Here is a 19,339-nt window from a genome sequence, read left to right as displayed (position 1 = left end):
TCAGAGTAGTGACTGGTTCACATATTTGCCTGTGATGGCCTCCGAGACTTTGGAAATGTACTTAAACAGTTGTTTTTCTTAATGCCTTTCTTTCTGCACCCCTCCAGCCCCTTCCATTAATTGCTTCAAAGGCAGCCGAGCAGAGAGCACAAGCCTGTTTTCCTACTGACCATCACGGGCATGTCTAGCTTGTACCCAGTTTGCTTCAGCTTCCAGTGGCCTCCCTGGAGGGGAGGCTTCTGAGGAGCTCACGGGAGCAGCGTGATTCCCTACATAGGGAAAGGTCAGACCCCACAGAGGGTTCAGTCACACGTTCCTGACGCTGTCAAAAAATTCAGGACACTCACAATTAAAAATATTTTATTTATGTTCATACAAAATACAGCCATGTACAAAAAGGTACATAACATTTTCATTCAGTTTACATTTTACAAAAGGAACAACTGTAATTTCAAATACTTTCTGCTTACATGTCATGTAAACATTGTTCTGGGCCCATGCTATTTCCTAAAATTGCATCCACTCTCGGAGACTTTCATGATTGTGTAGGTGCTTTCAGATTGAGAGCTAGATCTGCCGAATCGATTTCTCAAGCTGCACACGTGGCCACGACTGGCTGGATTCCAGACAAAATGAGATCCTCTAGAGACATACCTGCTCTTTCATAGCAATGAGAAGTTGTAGATGTATAGATTTCATTTTAATACACATCTGTGTGTACCTGCAACTGACCTCAGCTTATCCACACACATCTGTTATGAAGGATCACGGTGGAAGAGTGTGGATGCCCCAAGGGCGCGATCTCTACTCTGGAAAGTGGCTGAGGCCACGGCGCAGCGGCTGACACGTAGATCACCATCTCTTGGAGCTTTGGCCGTGTCAGCTACCCTGTGAAGAAGTACCAGTATGCACAAGTTCAGTACCTACGGACTTGAAAACACGTTTAGCCTATCTTTTGACAAAATGTACTCTTCAGTAGGTTCTGAGGGTCACGTGGGGGAAAAAAATATAACGGAAGGGAATTAATCAAAGAAAAAGCAAGCACACTCCGGCTTCTGCTAAACCCGTGGCCTTCCGAGGAAACACTGCTTTAACGTTTTAGCCCAGTTTTGTCCCTCCCTATCGGTTTAACCAAGTGGAGACTACGAAAGAATACCACAGAGGTGCTGACCTGGGTGCAGAAACTACCACTCCTCACCTCGGAAGAAAACCCCCCCCAGGATGCAGTGTGCCAGGAAGACCCGTCTTGAAAGCAAAACCAATTTAGACTACAACCAGATTTTCACAGGGCAGTTAAAAGAGATGATGGCGTTCAGCTATAAATGTACCATCAAAGGTAGTGAGGTATACAGCCTTAAGAAATATACCCTTTAAGAAAGATGGCATCTTCACGATCAGATTAAGAATCTCTTAAAAAATTCATCAACAAACTTTAAATTTTGATTTTCCTTATAAATCTGTGATCAGTTCTGAATACAGGGCTCAATTCTGTCTACTGAGAATTAGGCAGTCCCAGAAGGAACCAACTTAACTGGCACCATGGCTGCCCTTTGATTCTGATAATCAACTTAACAGTCACCTTATAAGGAATTCTAAGCGCAAGGCACAACCCTGAGGCACTTGTCCTGGGCTAGAAAGGACACACCTGGGAGCAGGCACACCCTATAACAGGCTCTTCTGCCACCACGCAAGTGTTGCATCAGGAGGAGAGAAAGCAAAAATCACACTGATGTTATATATAGAGGCATTGCTGATCCCTGCCTTGCCAATGAATAATAACCTTTTGACTTCAAAGCCATCTACTTATTAGCTCACAATAAATTATAGCTAGCAATTAAAAAAAATAGTTCTCCAGCCTGAAATGTGATGTGTTCTTTCATGGGTCTTTTCCCTGAATCGGAGATCACTGAGATTGTGCAGACTTCCTTCTACCAGCACCAAGACAAACTTCGGCTGTCCTGAAAAACTTCTCAGCGGGCCCTTATCCTAAACCTCGCACATACCTGTCTAAAAAGGAAAATACGGACTCAACGCTTCAAAGATGAAATGCAGTAATGATAACATACTTAATATAAATATCTATTTCAAGGTTTGCTCCAGGCTAAAACATAATAAAGAGCAAATGCTTGGGAAATGACAAGCCTCTGCTATCTCTGATTCTTACAATCACACGGCCAAGTTTATTCATGCTTTGCTTCTACTTATCATTGTTATTACATAACCCTTGACATTTATTTTGTTGGCATGTGCTCATAAACACACACACATTCCCCACAGAGCAAAGGAAAAACCGTAGTCCGGAGTATTCTGTTTTAGGCCAATTAAGACACTGCCTCTAGGGCCTTGAGACTCTGGGCTGCAAAAAATGGTTGCTATGGAAACAAATTTACCTCCGCATTTCTGGCAGAGCCAGAACCTATGGACTAACCTGTCTTCAGATAGAATCTCCTGTAAACAGGGCTTCCCTCCCTTAATTTGGGCACCATTCTAGGAAGTATATTATTATAAATTACAAAGGAAAACATGACATTCCATACACATTTTACTATAACTCGGTGTCTTCTTTTATTCAATCATACAAATTTGAATGGGGATTCCTGAATAAATCTTTTACTTAATTTACCTTTGGCAGAAACAAGAGATTTCAAAACATTTAGTAGCTTCTCATTTATATAGCTTTTTCTCTTTTAAAGTTCTATAGCATATTAGTATTTGCAAAACAATACTCTTAGATGTGCTTTGAAAGTTAACTGGTGATGATGTGATTTACATTATAGCTTATGTAAGAGATTACTTAAAAAGGACGAACTAGACATGTATTTCTTTTCAAAAATACAATTTTTGGTCATGTGAATGATTCATGTTCAGATTTCAAAAATAGAAACGTCCTAAAGTGCATCATTTTATAATATAACTCCTTGAAATTATAGCAATCTGCAATGTAAACAGTAAGGCAAAGAATACCAAGCTATATCTCTATTGCAGGATTATGTACTGTCTTTAAATACGTGGATTCAACCAGGGCACTTTCAACATATAGCTCATGCTTTTGGATGATTATTTTTAAGAGCAAATTTAAAGGTATTCTTTTTCCCCTACACCTGACTTCAACGATTTTCAACCGACAGAGAGCTGCTACTTCACTTCAACAATGGAAAATGCTGCTACAAATCCAATCTGACCAGACAGTTTCTCAAGAACCCATTATGGAAACTGACAACTGATCAGGAAGGAGTTTTATCCTTGTTATTATTATTAAAGAAAACAAAATGGTACCCTTTGCTGTCCCGTTCATCCCGCAACATTATCTTCAAAAGGCAGAGCCTGCTGAAACACCTTCTCTTGGCAACCAGCGGCTGGTGGGCAGACACCTGTGCTCAACCTCACAGAGCAGAAACGTGGGCCAGGATGGGCAGGCGGAACCAGGACCCACTTTCCTCAGCGCAAACACAGAAAGTCAAAAAGTAACAACAAATCACAAGATAACACCGGCACACTGGAGAGATGAATGATCTGGTGTCTTCAATTCCCTGGTCCTCCAAAATGTCTAATATAGACAGTTTTGTGACACCGTCTTTGAAAAAATTAGAATCATCATTGGCTATACACCATTATTTTTTTTCTCTTTATACATGATCTTGAAAATAGTGTGATTTCGATTCTGTCTTAGGCTGAGCTCTCAGGGCTATACTTACCCTTCAGGAGATTTTTAGTGCAGGTTTACTTAAAAAAAAAGAAAAAAAAATTAAAACTCTGGTAAGTCCTCAGGAGGCTCATTCTCTCTCACGATCCTCTACACTTAAGCTAAGAATGAAGCAAGACCCTTTTGTTCGGCTAGAGCCAAAACAAAACCAAGCCCCAAATAGGCTGCTGGCCTCCCCCAGTGTTTGATGTTAACATCTGAGGCTAAAAAGAGCAGTCAACGTTCAGGAAAGGATTCTCTAGGCTCTTCACCGCTGTCTAATTTAAAAATCAGCACAAATATTAGCTACTTCTCTATCCCCTCTGTCCTCTGCAGATGGTCCAGCCCTAGTCAGGGATCACAGCTCTCTATCAGCTGAGGACGTCGTGAAGAAACACACAGTCAAATAGAGGACTGCACGGCCATTTTGGGCAGACGCGGCTTCCATCCACCTGAGAGCTAAAGGGGAAGCGATTCACACGAGTGGGGAAAGGCGCAGCTCTGTGGAAAGGTCACGAGGATGGTCGAGGCAGCAAACAGGGCTCCAATGCAGGTTCCCACTTGACTGGGTCCAAAGAGAGCCCGTGCTCTCCTGGGCTGGGCCCATGCTCTCTTGGGCACCTGCACTGGATGTGCACAGCAAGTTCGCTCTACAGAGTGAAGTCCTGAGCTTGTTTTTGTCACAGTCCGACAGAGAACAGGCTGCTTCTCAGTTATCCAGAGAAGAACAGTGTGTCTCCTCTGTAGATGAGTGTGTCTCAATGTAGTGATTCGTCGCTGCCAGTTGTCAGCGAAGCTTCCGCTACAGCGTCTGTGTGTGTCTGTGAGCGCTCGGGTGCACGGAGATCTCGACTTTCCCTTACACAACTCCTACATGGGGGCAGGTGTGCTCCTTCCATCTGGGCGGTTTCCAAGGCAGGCAGTGGAAACTGGAGACGATCCCAGGGGCCCAGAGGCAGAAGAGCTACTCTCTTTGTAGGTCCAGCTCCAAGGCTGCCTTCCAGTTTCTGCAGAGCTGCTATCTGCCAGGGGAGGTGGGGGGCACATTCACCCTGCACCCCCAGCCCCCTTGGCTCGGGTAGGGCTGCCTCCTCACACGGACTTGGAATCAGTGTCTCTCTTGCTGATGAGCACCTCCAGGAGCCTCAGTTTTGCCTTGATGTGCTTGTATTCGTTGTATTCTTCAGCCATAGAGGTGCGGTCTTCCTTCTGGACGTTTCTGACGGAAACAAAGGGAAAAGGGGCTGGTGATCACGTGCTGTCTCTTCCAGAGGATACTGTTCCTCAGGTGAAGGACCATCACGTGGAAATGTGCAGCTGATCACCCCACAGAATCAGTGTTGCCAGGCATCACTTGGTATCAGGACTGGAGCTGGGTTTAGACAAGCAGTGAAAGACAGTGTCCCCAGAAGGCACCATGCAACTGAGTTTCAGTTAATCTGGCATCTTGAAGCATGATGGGAAAGACTAAGAAATGTAGAAACTTTCTCTCTCTGCTGCTGCTACGTATGAATTCATACTACAAGTCTCCGTACACTGAAGTCCTTTACTTACACTTAATGCTTTCTCACTTCTATATACTTCACCTAATGAACCATTACATTTCTGATTAGTAATTGGTATACCCGTAATTTACAGGGTTTAAAAAAATAGTTAATACTCCTACTTACTATAAAAATTAGTCTTGGAATTCAGCAACTGGATCACAGAATACTCATAAACCTTTATAGTTTACTGAGTCATTTTACATGTATACTTTTTATGTGCACAAGTATTATACTTGAGAGCTGATTATAGGGTGAGCACCATGCTAAGTACTCTGAATCCATGATCTAATACAACCCGCAGGAGAACCTGACGAAATGCCGCCGTTACCCGCATCCTCAACCGGTACTGCCCTGCTTCTCATCTCACTTGGAAATGCACATGTCAGACATTCAAATACCAGGCTTCCTTTACTTCTTATTCAAGAGCAAAAATGGGAAATGGGATAGCCTGGGGCTCATTTAATTTTGCTCAATGAACTAATTTTATTCCTGCTTTGCCTGCTCAAGGAAAGGACCCTGGATGCTCCCAGGAGACGGCAGGGAAGGGGGCATCTGACCCTGGCCCCAGAAGTGCCTTTGAGGGTCTTCACTTGCCTCACGGACGAAGTGATGGAACCAGATTCTGTGAAATCTGAAGTCCCTGACAGTTCTAAACTTGTATGATGATTACTGATTCCCATCAATTGTATTTTCTTAAAACTTGTGAAGGTTACATAATTATAGGATATCTGTGCATAATGTGACTATAAACAAATGGGAAAAAAAATGAGCAGACAAACCAAAAATATGTTTGGGAAGAAGACTGGAATGAAACACATCAAAACATTAATCCTTTGGTTTCTCTTTGGGTATTATTATTATTTTGGGTATTATTTCTTTTATCTATATTTTCTAAATATCCTACAGTTCATGGAGAAAGAAAAACAAATATTTAGGTATAAAAATTCATAAATCTTGGGCTTCCCTGGTGGCGCAGTGGTTGAGAGTCCGCCTGCCAGTGCAGGGGACGCGGGTTTGTGCCCTGGTCCGGGAAGATCCCACGTGCCGCGGAGCGGCTGGGCCCATGAGCCATGGCCGCTGAGCCTGCGCGTCCGGAGCCTGTGCTCCGCAATGGGAGAGGCCACAACAGTGAGAGGCCCGCGTACCGCAAAAAAAAAAAAACCCATAAATCTTGAGAAAGTCATTATAGGACAGATCCAAATCAGAGATCCCCCAAATAAATTTATACAATAATTGAAATAAACTGAAATATAGTACATTTTTAATGCCTAAGTTAATCTTTATGGTACTTTTATTTCCCAATACTTTTGAGAAGTATAAAAGGAGACTTAAAGAGAAACTGTATTTACACCGTTTAAATAATTTATATTAAAACATTTTAAAATGATAAAACTTAACTCCAATGTGAGAGATGGAGCTCTATTCCCTGCTCTAACCTGGTCTCATGCTGTGACTTGAGTCGGACATTCTGTGTGTGGTCACTTGCTAACAGGGGAGACTATCCCTCAGCATAGCGCTCTATGATGATGATTACAACTCACTGACAGGGGCTTCCCTGGTGGCATAGTGGTTAAGAATCTGCCTGCCAATGCAGGGGACATGGGTTTGAGCCCTGGTCCGGGAAGATCCCACATGCCGCGGAGCAGCTAAGCCCATGCACCACAACTACTGAGCCTGCGCTCTAGAGCCTGCGAGCCACAACTACTGAAGCCCGTGTGCCTAGAGCCTGTGCTCCGCAACAAGAGAAGCCACCGCAATGAGAAGCCCTCACGCAGCAACGAAGAACCAACGCAGCCAAAAATAAATAAATAAAATTTATAAAAAAAAATAAAAAGAATGTTAGGTGATAAAATGTATTTAAAAAAAAAAAAAAAAAACCTCACTGGTGAAAGGCACTCTATCAGTCAGGAGGGCTTCTTGTTTCTTGTGTATTTCTCATTTGACTTGACAACTCTGCTTTTAAAATGAGCCTACAAACCAGCAAGACCTAGAGTGCCCCTTTCCTTATTTCTCCTTCAAGTTTATTAAGATTAAAAAAACAAAAACAGAACCTAAACCAGTGCTGCCCACTAGAAACAGCTTTAAGCTGCTCATTTTCGATTAGGATTTGATATGACAGGTGAGTTTTGTAAATGTTAGCTGAATCTGTATCGGTCTTGGATATCATCCAAGGAGCACTTCTTCCTGAAGGGCCACACAAACCTCCCCATTTCCAGTAAGCCTCAAAGGGGCCCAGGGCACAAAACCAAGGGCCAGGTTACAGGAAAGCTGTAGGGTGGCTCCCACATGGGAGGCTTTGCACAGATGTGACACAGAAAAGAGAGGGCTGTGTGTGAGGTGGGGGAGGGGAAGGACAGCACACGCACTTACCTTCCATTTTGTCTGAAAAAATTGTCTTCAAAATCACGAAGTTTCTTTCGAACCCTTTTCTTTTCTTCTCTCATTTCCTGAAGGTGTTCCAAGAGTTCTGGTCTAAGAGGGGCAGAAGTATTTCAAGAAAATTGAGTTAAATCTGAATAGTTGTAAACGTAAGGAATGTGCAACTCGATAGGAGTTGTGGAGAAAGGGAAAAGCATATAAATGCAGGAACTGTGCGAGGAGCTGTGGGTCACCAGAAATGGATGTTTTCCATCCCCTGGAAGCCAAAGCACACGACGATAGATACGGCTTCTGGGGCTCCTGCGAGGCTCCTGCTACTTATGAATTCCTCAGGCTTGTGAACTCCCATGGCGCTTTGTCATATTTTGCTTAGAAAGAAAGAGATGCCATCTGTGCTCGGTATGTATTAAATGGCGAGCTGTGGCGCAAAGAACCACACAATGCCATTACAGAGACCTTGCGATTGTTTAAGCAAGATCTCAGATGCTCCCTCAGATAACACGGGATGAAGCATATAGAACCACTGAGCCAGAAATTAAACAAACAAGCAAACCCTGTTTTATCCACACAGATGCACCCTAGGCAAGTCACTTACGTTTTGGCAGCCAATTTAAGTACAAAGGCTAAAATAATATTTCAGAAAATTATTTTCATCACAACATTCCAATACCACCACCAAAACAACATACATCGAAGCAGCATGGAGATTTGAAAGTCCGGTATCCTGGCTGCATTTTGATGGTATTTTATCATCCATCGGGGAAATAAAGCCGTCAGTGACATCTTCAAATTGGTCCAGAAAGCAACGTGCACTGAAATCGGTCTTCAGGGTGACGGTGAACTCTGGCTTTGTGCTGCTTTCGTCTTCTGAACCCTCCTCTTCTTCCTGGAGATACACAGCAACCCCAATAAAAATTGGGTCACTTTTTTGGGCCCTCTTTCATTACAGGTATCACTTCACGATCACTTCATTACCCAGACCCCATATAGTTTCTTCTATATAGCTACAGTTAGCAACACACGTGTACATGATGGATATATTATTGAATATCTATATGTACACAGTAAATAAGACAAACACTAAACACAGCTACTTAATAGGGAAAAAAGCTGTAAAAAAAATTAGTATACAGCACAATTAACAGCTGTCAAGGCCGAGGGTAGGAAGGAACAATGATCACAATTTATACCCTAAATCAAAAGAAGCAAATGAATTTAAACACTCTCAGCTCTGTGACAATACCTAAAAAAAAAAATCCACCACCAGAAATCAGTGCTTTAAAGATTCTATTAGTTATGTGTCTCAGAAATCTTTTAAGCTGTGAAGATTTTTCAGAAATTCAACAATACGGCCTATTTAAAAGTTGAGATTATGAAATATTTGTGGTTGCTTGGTGCACAAAATTTTAGGAAGCTTTTGAGAAGATCAAAACGTTTATCTTTGCATGATCAGAATCATAAAACTTATGTTTTTTCAAAGAGGTTCCAAGGACCACATGCTGTATTTTTCAGCATTCAAGATTCTAAGAAAAGTGTGATATTCTCTGTCTTGATAAAAATGCAATTAGAAAAATGAGGTCAACTTAGTTTTCTGAGAGAATGTCTTAGTGCCAATTTAAAGCTATGTGATTCTAAGAAATGATATCAGAGTCTGAAAGAAAGATTTAAAAAAAAGTAATTTACTGCCAACATGTACAGTCAGACCAGAAAAGAATATCCTAATATCTTGAGAAACTAAAAAATTGGTTAGGCGTTCAGCTACATGAACAAGAGGATTATAACATCAGTTGTTAGTTCAACCAAGTGGCTTCAGGGCCACTGCAGCCAATGGCTCTCAGGAGGCAGAAGGAACCCCTGCTCACAGGTAAAGTACAGGATTCAAACTGTCTGTGGTGGATTTTCTTACCATAAAGTGTGGTATGTTTATAATGGTGCCTCTGAAGAGAAATAATGTGAATAAAGAAACAAACAAACAGGCAAAACAAAAGGACTAGTACATAACTACAATGAAACTACTGTTACAAAGGCATGAAGGTAAAGTTGGCAAAAAACTAGGTGACCTTTCCAGATTCTTTTTGCTGGGACTTCGGATCTTCAATCTCTTTTCTTGATCCATGGAAGTAAAAGCTTCATTATTAATTTTTAAAAAATTAAAACCACTTTTAAATTCACAGAGGAAAAGTGGCTTTTAAATCAATAATTTAAAAGTTTCTCTTTTTTTATAAGATGAAGTGGCAAGTCCCATCTACATCATTTACATAAGAATTGAGATAATGCGTGTTGAGTACCTGAGCAGGTACACCGGGCCCACAGGCAGAGCTACTCAGCCTCTGCCCACCTCCCCTTCCTGGATGAGGAGACCAGGTGGGACCACCTGACTATAAACTCCATGGAAGAGGGATGGATTTGGGCCTCTCTGTTCACTGCTGTTCCCGGAGCTCAGCCAATGCCTGCCTATATTAGGTGTTCAATAAATGTCTCTTAGTCCAGTAATTCAGCTTTAAAAGAGAAATACAAATGACTCTTAAGAGGTTATTAAAGCCCGAGATAGAAAGAAATGAAGTTAAGGGTCTAAGCCTTATCAATTATATCCCAAGGTCCTGAGAGAACTTCAGAACGGGAGACTGTGTCTTGCACATCCTGAGAACTCAGTGTTTTTGAAGACGAAGCTACACAAAGCTATTCTCAGTAAGCTGTGAAACACATAGGGAAAAAGAAACAGCAAAACAGATCTTCAAATTGTAAGACCATCAGGTTGTTGTGGATACTGAGGAGCTTCTAGAAGGAATCAGTGTCCAGATAACATATGAGCAACTGAAAAGGAATCAGGGATCGACGGTGACCAGCACTGGCTTCTTGCACACAAATCAGAAGAACTAACCCTTTTCTTCTTTTGTGAGAGGATTGGCATAATATCTGGATTTCAATAAAGAACGAGGCAGGCTGATTTGTGCGAACATTTATGCAGAGTGCGGCTGCAGTGCTGAGGTGAATCTGCAGGGGGCCTCTAGCAGGCTCTCTACCTGACCCATCCTTACTCAATATCTAGCAGTCACTTGGATATTCACACAATGCGTGGATAACACAGTGGGGAGGGATATCTGGGTGTGCTGGAATGTAAAGGCTAGATGTAGTCTGTTTCGTAAGGCTCGCACAGAAGTATGAAAAGTAACAAGCGGGAAAAATTCAAGGTCCTAGCATTAGATTAGAAAAAAAAAAGTGGACACAGACACTACGCAATCCTTGGAAAAGGAAGCTGGGGGCTGCATAAATCAACAGTTAGGCAGGGCGACAAGCCGTGGTTCTCAGCTGGGGGCAGGTTGGCCCCTAGGGCACCTTTGGCAACGTCTGAAGGCATGTTTGGTCGTCACACTGGGGAGGGATGGTCGTACTGCACTACTCGCACCCCGTGGGTGGAGGCCAGTCCTCCACAGCAAAGAGTTACCTGGCCCAAATGTCTGCAGTGCTGAGGTGGAGACATCCTGCCTTAGAAAGACTAAGAGGAATGTACAGTACACTGACAGTCACGTGGGCACGGACTTCGAGAACTGAAGGGCCTCGGTCATCTAGAGCAAGGTCACGACTAGTCCTCGGTCCACTGTCGGGCTGGTTAAACCACATCTAGAATCACGTTCAGTTCTGGGTATCAGTTTTTTAGAGGGATATAGAGAGACTGGTGTAGAGCCACTGCACTGCTGGACAGTCCGGAGCCCATATCACATGAGAAAAGAGTAAGAGGAACCTGGAGAAAAAATGTTCACAGGGTGTGGGTGGCAGTGGGCAGGGCAGGTGACTGTAAATACGCCAAGTGCTCTCAAGGAGAAAGCAGTACGCTCAGTCCATGCTGCTCCAGAGGCAAAACTAGGCCTGTAAGTAGAAAGTCATACAACCGTAACTGTGAATACTACAAGCTAATTATTTCATTAATTATATTTTATAGTTATTAAACTTATACATTCTAAAATTATATAATTACTATATTGTTTTAGATAATTTTTCAAATGATAAGCTACAAAACTAATAACATAAATTTTTAGCTCTTGTAGATGCTTAGCCCGTGTAACGAGCGACCTTACTCTCTTCATTGCTGTAGACATCTCAAGTTTGAGGGTGGAATAACTTCTTAGGGACGGTGTCTCTATTTTGTCAGAGAAGTTTTAGAGGAAACTCTTATGTTGGATCAGAGAATGGACTAGACGATCTGTAGGATTTGGGGGGCTGGAAGTTCTAGGGCTTCAGAACTTGAGCTGGCTCTCTTTCACACACAGCTGGTGTCTTCCCATAAGCATTAAAAATCGGGGATGGTTTTCAAAGAAACCATTTAGATACAATCTGCACACACACCGAATTCTAAATTCTAACCGAATTTCTGAGAATTAGTACAGTCCAAATACCTCCTGATAAACCTGGCCAACTGGGACAAAATGAACTAAAAGACAACACCATTTGTGAGAGCAATGTAATAATTGCAAAATTATCTGAAATTCTGACCATCGTGAGGGCCAGTGGCCAAAACATAATTGTGAAAAAAATAAACTAAGCTAAAGGATAAGATTTGGAGGGACACTTTTAAAAAGAGCATCCTTCCTGTGTCTTCCATTCGTTTCATGAGGCAATTATCAAGTGTCATATTTCGGATGTGTTTAAGAACACATTTTTATCTAGGAATAGTTTTAGCGCACGCTTCTAAGAGAAATATGCTAATTTTCATGCACACACTTGCCCAGATTTCTTCAATTATGGTGTTTTAATTCTTGTGTGAAATTACCAGCTAGATAAAATTTGTCTTCTTTCATCAACATCGAGTCTTATTGTAAGAAAGTAGCTCTAATTTTGAAGATACAATGTAGCGTATTTGCCTACATTTCACATCTACAGCATCTTGACAAAACAAGTTCTGTTTAAACAATATGACTAGTGAGCACGATCACTGCCTAACACCTTCAAGTGAGGTCTATGAAGTAGTTAAGACCCTTGGGAGGTAAGAAAAGGAAGAGAGTGAAGAGAAGAGACGGCTTTGTAGCTTCCGGTTCCTTACCTCAGTTACAGTGGACGCAATCAGGCAAGAAAATGGAGCAGTTCTCAACTGGTGTCCCTCCGTGGCAACGAGGCCCCCATATTTTGAAATAATCGTTCCTAACTACAGTAAATAAACGACACCCCAGGCTTGGGGCTGCCACAGGAATATGACAAGTGAAACTCTTAACACTCACTTCCACGTGGGGTTTTACTCCTGCTTCTGACTTAACTGCTAAATAACAATCATCAATGTTTTAAAAAGATTGACTTTGACTTTTCATTTCTAGAGCCCTGTACGAGGCAGTCAGTGTGTTCAGTTGTCCAGAAGTAAAAATATGAAAGAGGCTGATCCTAGTCTAGGCCAGTTAGGTCCCTACAGATCTATGGGCATAGACGGTTCCTCCCATTTCAGCAGAAGTAGCCACCAAGGACAAGGATTATCTGTACAAAATCCATGATTACTCCTGGTGGAAAAAACCAGAGCGCACGTCCTAGTGACTGCTGGTCACAGCGCTACATTCACAGATCAAGAACAGATTATAAAATTAGCACCAAGGACTAAATGTGCCAGGGGGAAGGTGAGAGGAAAGGAGAGTGGATGAAACTGTACCCACATATCTGTCAAAGACAACTAAGATATTTGTCTATAAAATGATAATTTTTTGTGTGTGCTACGTACACTGCCTTCGTTAATTTTGGTTTCGCTTATAAACTTGGTAAAGGAGATTTTTTTTTAAAGTTACCCAATGAGTTGATTTAACAAAATTTTGGAGTACAGAAAATCCATTCCTCAAATAGGGGGAAAGAAACAAAACAAAAAACATTTTGAAAACAAAACAAATATCCCTGCAAGCAAAGTAAAAACCAACCAAACAACAACAAACAAAACAAAACAAAACAAAACCCAACAGCGAGGGAGTGAAATGAAACTAAGGAGATCAGCCGGTCTATGACAAATAAAAGAGGACTGCTTAAAGTTGGTTAGAAGCAGCTGCTGATTTTTTTTCTAAATTTATTTAGTTCTATGTTATTTATTTATTTTTAACATCTTTACTGGAGTATAATTGCTTTATAATGGTGTGCTAGTTTCTGCTGTATAACAAGTGAATCAGCTATACATGTACCTATCTCCCCATATCTCTTCCCTCTTGCGTCTCCCTCCCTCCCACCCTCCCTGTCCCACCCCTCTAGGGGGTCACAAAGCGCCGAGCTGATCTCCCTGTGCTATGCGGCTGCTACTGATTTTTAGGGACGGCTGCAGGAAGCCATCGCCCAAGGGCCCGATCACAGCGGCTTTCCATCCACAGGAGGGAGAGAGGGAGAGCGGGAGAGAGGGAAGGAGGGAGAGACATTGCTGCAGAGGTAGCAAGCGGTTAGCAGCTGGGGGTCTTCACCTTTATCTCCTTGAAGAAGGAAGCAGTTTCGCCCTCGATAATTGGCTGCAGCAAAGGGCTTCTCCGCTTGCTGGAAGGGGAACCCTGCGACAGGCGTTAATAGGCAGGTTACACGGAGAACTTCTTTCCCCATCCCCTTCTGACTCGCAAGTATTTACTTCTGCCTTTTAACTACAGACTCGAACCCCTCCCCGCCAAGAAGTCCCAGGAAAACCAGACACAACTGAAGCTCCTGTCCAAGTTGCTGCTTCACTTCGGAGCTCTCCCCGACCCCCACCCACAGAGGCCACATGAAAGCAAGGATGGCACACGAGTATGTTAACCACACACGCAGAAAAAACCTGAGGGGCACCTGCCTCCCGCCTTTCCTCCTAGTCACCATAACTTCCAGAACAACTAACGATAACGTAAGCTCATCGGGTGATGCAAAGGTTATCAACAGAGGCTATACGGTCACCCCACTGAGGGACACTAAGGACCCCTGACTGGGGAATAAAAAGGACTTCTTAGATTTAATCCTTTTGTTGGTCAGAACAACTAACGATAACGTAAGCTCATCGGGTGATGCAAAGGTTATCAACAGAGGCTATACGGTCACCCCACTGAGGGACACTATGGACCCCTGACTGGGGAATAAAAAGGACTTCTTAGATTTAATCCTTTTGTTGGTTAGGTTACTGATTTATTCTGTAGAAAACGTCCAGAAAGGTAGCTTTCTTCAAACACACCTGCCTGAGGTCTCTGGACCCTGCCCCATTAAATATGAACAAACATACTGTTAAAAGACATAGAAAGACTGCATCTTGGGCCTAGAAATAAACAAGGAGATTTAAAGGAGGAATAGAAGAGCAGCAGCTGAGAAGAACACGCATGTCAGCAACAACATAAAAGCGAGGCCACGCCTGCTTACTACAAAGCCTACAGGCCAGCAGAGGAACCCTCAGGATCCCCGAGGTGGGCGCTAAAACAGAGGCAAAGGGTCCCCACGAGATGGACAGGGCAGAAACACTGCCCTCACAGCAGGGCTGGGATCGGGGGTGGTGGTGGGGGGCAGGCTGGCCAGGGCCCGAAAGGGTTTCCTCGAGCTGAGGGCCAGTCGCTGTTCCCTACTCCTGACAAAGTCCCAATTCAGAGGCCCAAAGCAGTGAAGTCCAAGGGGGGTGGCCACTGAGCGCAGTTCACAGTTGTTAGCTGCCCTCCCTTTTCTTCCACCTCACACTTTCCTACATCCTCCAAAAAGAGGAGGGTCCCTCTCCTGAGTGCCTTAGAAGCTCTCTCCCAGCAGGGCTGATCCAGCTCTTGGAGGTGGAGAGAAGACTATTAACAGAGGCCGCTAAGACTCTTGGTAGCGGGGCCCTGGCGAGGGCACAGCCCCGTCCTCTCGGTGCTCCGTCTCTGAGGAAAGCGTGGGAAAGCTGGCCCAGCACGTGTCAGATGGAGGCATACGGCCAAGGCATATCCCCAAGGGGGAAAACAAATTTCTGTCGGCCTCAGATTTGCTCATTTTTGGCAAACGTAGCCTCAGAAGTCTTTGGTAAATTATTCATCCCTCAAGCTTAGGGGCCATGGATATTAATGGCAGGTTCAACTATGAGAGACTATTCTTTCATGAGAAGGCAAGTTGGGGCCCAAGTAACATAGCCAGGGCCCATTGAGCCACGTAATTGACAACCGGGCCGCGGTGTACTCACAATGATGGGGACAGTGCTGGCTCGCGACAGGATCTGTTTGACCAGGCGGTACCTGTCGTACAACGGCTTCATAATCTGCCGCTCATTCTTGCTCACCTGAAATGCAAGAACAGAAGAGCTGAAAAGCCTGCTCCTGGTGGCCAGGCTGGCCAAGCACGCTCTGGGCCGAGAGAAAGTACAGGTGATGCAGCTGAAGACTCGCCAGTCTTGCAAAGTTTACTAAACTGATAACATGAATCAGTGAATATTTAAAATATCTACTTCAGCGGCAGATCATTGGAAATCACTCCCTCAGCAGTACTGCTGTTCTTCAATCAAAACTATGATCACTATTAATTATTAGTTCCCTATGTAAAACTCTTGAAGGTTGAGAGTTCCCAGATGATTTACTATTTTCTAGGTCCAGGGAAGAAGAAAGCATGTGTTTCTATTATACTACTTACCATGCAGGTCTGTAATCATTAAAAAAAAATATGTCTTTCTTGGGCTTCCCTGGTGGCGCAGTGGTTGAGAGTCCGCCTGCCGATGCAGGGGACGCGGGTTAGTGCCCCAGTCCGGGAGGATCCCACATGCCGCGGAGCGGCTGGGCCCGTGAGCCATGGCCGCTGAGCCTGCGCGGCCAGAGCCTGTGCTCCGCAATGGGAGAGGCCACAACAGTGAGAGGCCCGCGTACCACAAAAAAACAAAAACCAAAATGTCTTTCTTCCCCCTGGAATTGTTGTGTTTTTAGGGACAAATTCTGGCAAACAGTAGGTATTCAAGGCACATATGCCCATAGAATACATGGATCGATTCATCTCTGTGGCCCTAAAATCTGACACAGGGCTCAAAAATGTTTACAGGACTGACTCTACAGGCAGTGGGGAGAAATCAAGCTCAAACACAGGGCATAGTATTTGAAGCCCTTCATTACCTGCTGCTTCTCATCATCATTCTCATAACTCAAGCTCCAGAGAGAAACTAGTTTGTGTCACACCTCCTTGTCTAGTTCCCTCTGTCCTGGAATGGCCTCCTCACTGCTCTTTGGTTTAGCAAATTCCAGATTAAGAGCCAGCTCCCACTCCTGTGCAGGCTTTTTCCGACATGTCCCTCTCCAGGAGACCTGCTCATCCTCCCCTGCGTGTCACCTACCACAACCTGTGTGTGCCTTGTAATTCATACACGCTTTGCTATAGACAGAACGTTCATGTCCACTCACTCCCCCGTCCCCACTCCAAATGCATATGTTGAAAAGGAATCCCTGATGTGACGGTATTTGGAAGTGGGGCCTTTAGGAGGCGATTAGGTCATGAGGATGGAGCCCTCATGAATGGGATTAGTGCCCTTATAAAAGAGACCCCAGAGAGATCCCTCACTCCTCCTGCTATGAGAGGACAGTGAAAAGATAGCTGTCTATGAACTGGGAAGTTGGCCCTCACTAAACACCAGCACCTTAATCCTGGACTTCCAGCCTCCAGGACTGTAAATTTCTATCTTTTATAAGCCATCCAGTCTATGGTATTACAGCAGTCCTAATGGATGATATATTTTAATACTCTATAGTAACTACTTGTTGACACGTCTGTCTTCTCTTTAGACTATAAGCCCCTTGACACCAGGAGTTTGTGTTTTTGTACCCCTGGTAACTATTTCAGTGCCTGACATGATAAAAGTATTCCATAAATATCTGTAAAATGAGTGAATGAATGTTTCAAATATAAATAGGTATGCCAAATTCATAAATATGCATTTGTTTACTTAAATGGAGTAAGAGATGAAGTATCTTTGTTTCAAGTTTGCTGTTGGTCTTCTGCATTTTATTTCTACTGTACACATAAGGCAAGGGTTACAGAGGTAAGGAAGGGCAAACAGTATTCGCTTTGACCATTTCTCTTATGGGCCTTTTGGGCCTTCAGCTTTGAAGACAGGTCTACATTATGCATGAATTGATTATCCTTTGTTGCCTTTTTTATTTGCCTTTCCCAAAGTGATCAACAGTAAGTGACCTTTGGATAAACTTGTTAGAATACTGCCATTATGCAAAGACATCTTGAGGATTTATCTTCTGTCATCAGCAATAACAATAATCACTTCTTTCTATCTCTTCCTGTTACCAAAATATCAAGAGGCGGCATTTTCTTGCTTTTACTATCTACCATATAGGAAGGAGTTTTAAATTTGGTATTTCATAAAAGATGAGTGTCAGAACTGCAAGGGAACACAGGAATTATTTCATACAAAAGAAGAGTGAGGCTAGAACCACAGGCCTCACTACTACATACCTACCACAATGGCTGACCTGAAAGACAGACCGTGTCAAGTGTCGGAAAGAATGCTGAGAAACTGGAATTCTCTCTCAGTGCTGGCAAGGGTGGAACACTTTGGAAAACTATTTGGCAGTATCTCCTAAAGCTAAACATATGACTCATCAATTCCGCTCTTAAGTACACAGCAAACAAGTGTGGTCTTAAGTTCAAAGACATTCATAAGAATGTTCGTAACAGCACTATTTATAAGAACCCCAAACTGGAAACCATCCATATGCCCAAGAGTAGAACAAGTAAGTTCCAAAACTGAATACTACACAGCCATGAACATGAATGGACACAACTATAGGCAACATCATGGATTAACCTCACAAAAATGAAGCCAAGGAAAACAAGCCAGACACCTGAGAATACATACTGTAAACTTCTAATTATACGAAGTTCAAAAATAAGCAAATCAACTGTATCATGTTAGAAGTCAAGAGAATGGCTCTTGTGGGTGGGGTGGAAGGTCATGGTATTGACTGGAAGGGGACATGAGAAGGGCTTCCAGAGGGCAGGCCACATTTTATTTCTTGATCAGGATGTTGGTTACGTGGATTTGTCTACTTTGTGAAAACTCATCAACGTATATATTTATAATTCAGGCTCTTTTCTGTATTCATGTTGAGCTTCAACAGAAGCTCAACAGTAGCCACAAATAAGTGTGAGGAATAGAAATAAATGACTTGTACAACCTCACATGTAAAACGACAAAATTTAGTACTGGAACACATGAAACGATTTTTGTTTTTTACTACAAGATGTATTCATTAAATGTATTGCAGATGAGATTAAGGCACATCCTAATTTTCAACCCATGACAAATATTATGTAAGATGTAAGATTATGTAAGATAAAAGACCACGTCTTTTGGTCACAGATGTTTAGTGACCAAAAGACGTGCGAAAAATAAGACTAATAAGTAGCCAACATTTCCCCATTGCGGACTAGCATCCTATTACTACATCTGACCGTAGAACAAAATGGGTTTGAACTACACGGGTTCACTCACACGCGGACTTTTTTCAATAGTAAATACTACATTACTACACCGTCTACTACATGGTTGCCTCCACGGATTCGGAGCCTCAGATATGGTGGAACCATGGATACAGAGGGCCGGCTCTAAGTTATACTCAGATTTTCAACTATGCGGAGGGTTGAACAATGCCTAACTCCCGAATTATTCAAGGGTCAACTGTAGAAACATCTTTGGATTATAAAAGGAGACTTTGGATTTTGGAAGGAGACTTAATGCTAAAATCAGCCAGACGTGGCAAATGTGACAGAATCAATGTCCTTTCTAACTCTTTGTTGGAAAACCTAATTTTCTAGTTAG

The 19,339-nt window shown here is 43.0% G+C and overlaps 1 protein-coding gene across 7 annotated transcripts in view; it reads right to left on the bottom strand.

Moving 5' to 3' along the window:
* Positions 1-343: 343 nt before the first annotated feature.
* The window catches only part of FAM13A (family with sequence similarity 13 member A), a 356,140-nt gene continuing 337,144 nt past the window's right edge, over positions 344-19,339 (bottom strand). For 5 of the 7 annotated variants that reach the window (XM_060299807.1, XM_060299804.2, XM_060299806.1 and 2 more), the window contains 5 exons: positions 15,713-15,808; positions 14,022-14,105; positions 8,298-8,494; positions 7,600-7,701; positions 344-4,901 (listed from right to left, as the gene is read on the bottom strand). In XM_060299807.1, the coding sequence (XP_060155790.1) occupies positions 4,775-4,901; positions 7,600-7,701; positions 8,298-8,494; positions 14,022-14,105; positions 15,713-15,808 (606 nt within the window). In that variant the 3' untranslated portion in view covers positions 344-4,774. The remainder of the gene's footprint in view (positions 4,902-7,599; positions 7,702-8,297; positions 8,495-14,021; positions 14,106-15,712; positions 15,809-19,339) is intronic. The other 2 variants (XR_009564127.2, XM_060299808.1) reach the window with 2 other exon arrangements.

This window comes from Globicephala melas, chromosome 5 (genome assembly GCF_963455315.2).
Source record: "Globicephala melas chromosome 5, mGloMel1.2, whole genome shotgun sequence".
Taxonomy (NCBI): Eukaryota; Metazoa; Chordata; class Mammalia; order Artiodactyla; family Delphinidae; genus Globicephala; species Globicephala melas.
Note: the sequence above shows the minus strand (reverse complement) of the source record. Positions and strands in the feature narration are given on the sequence as shown.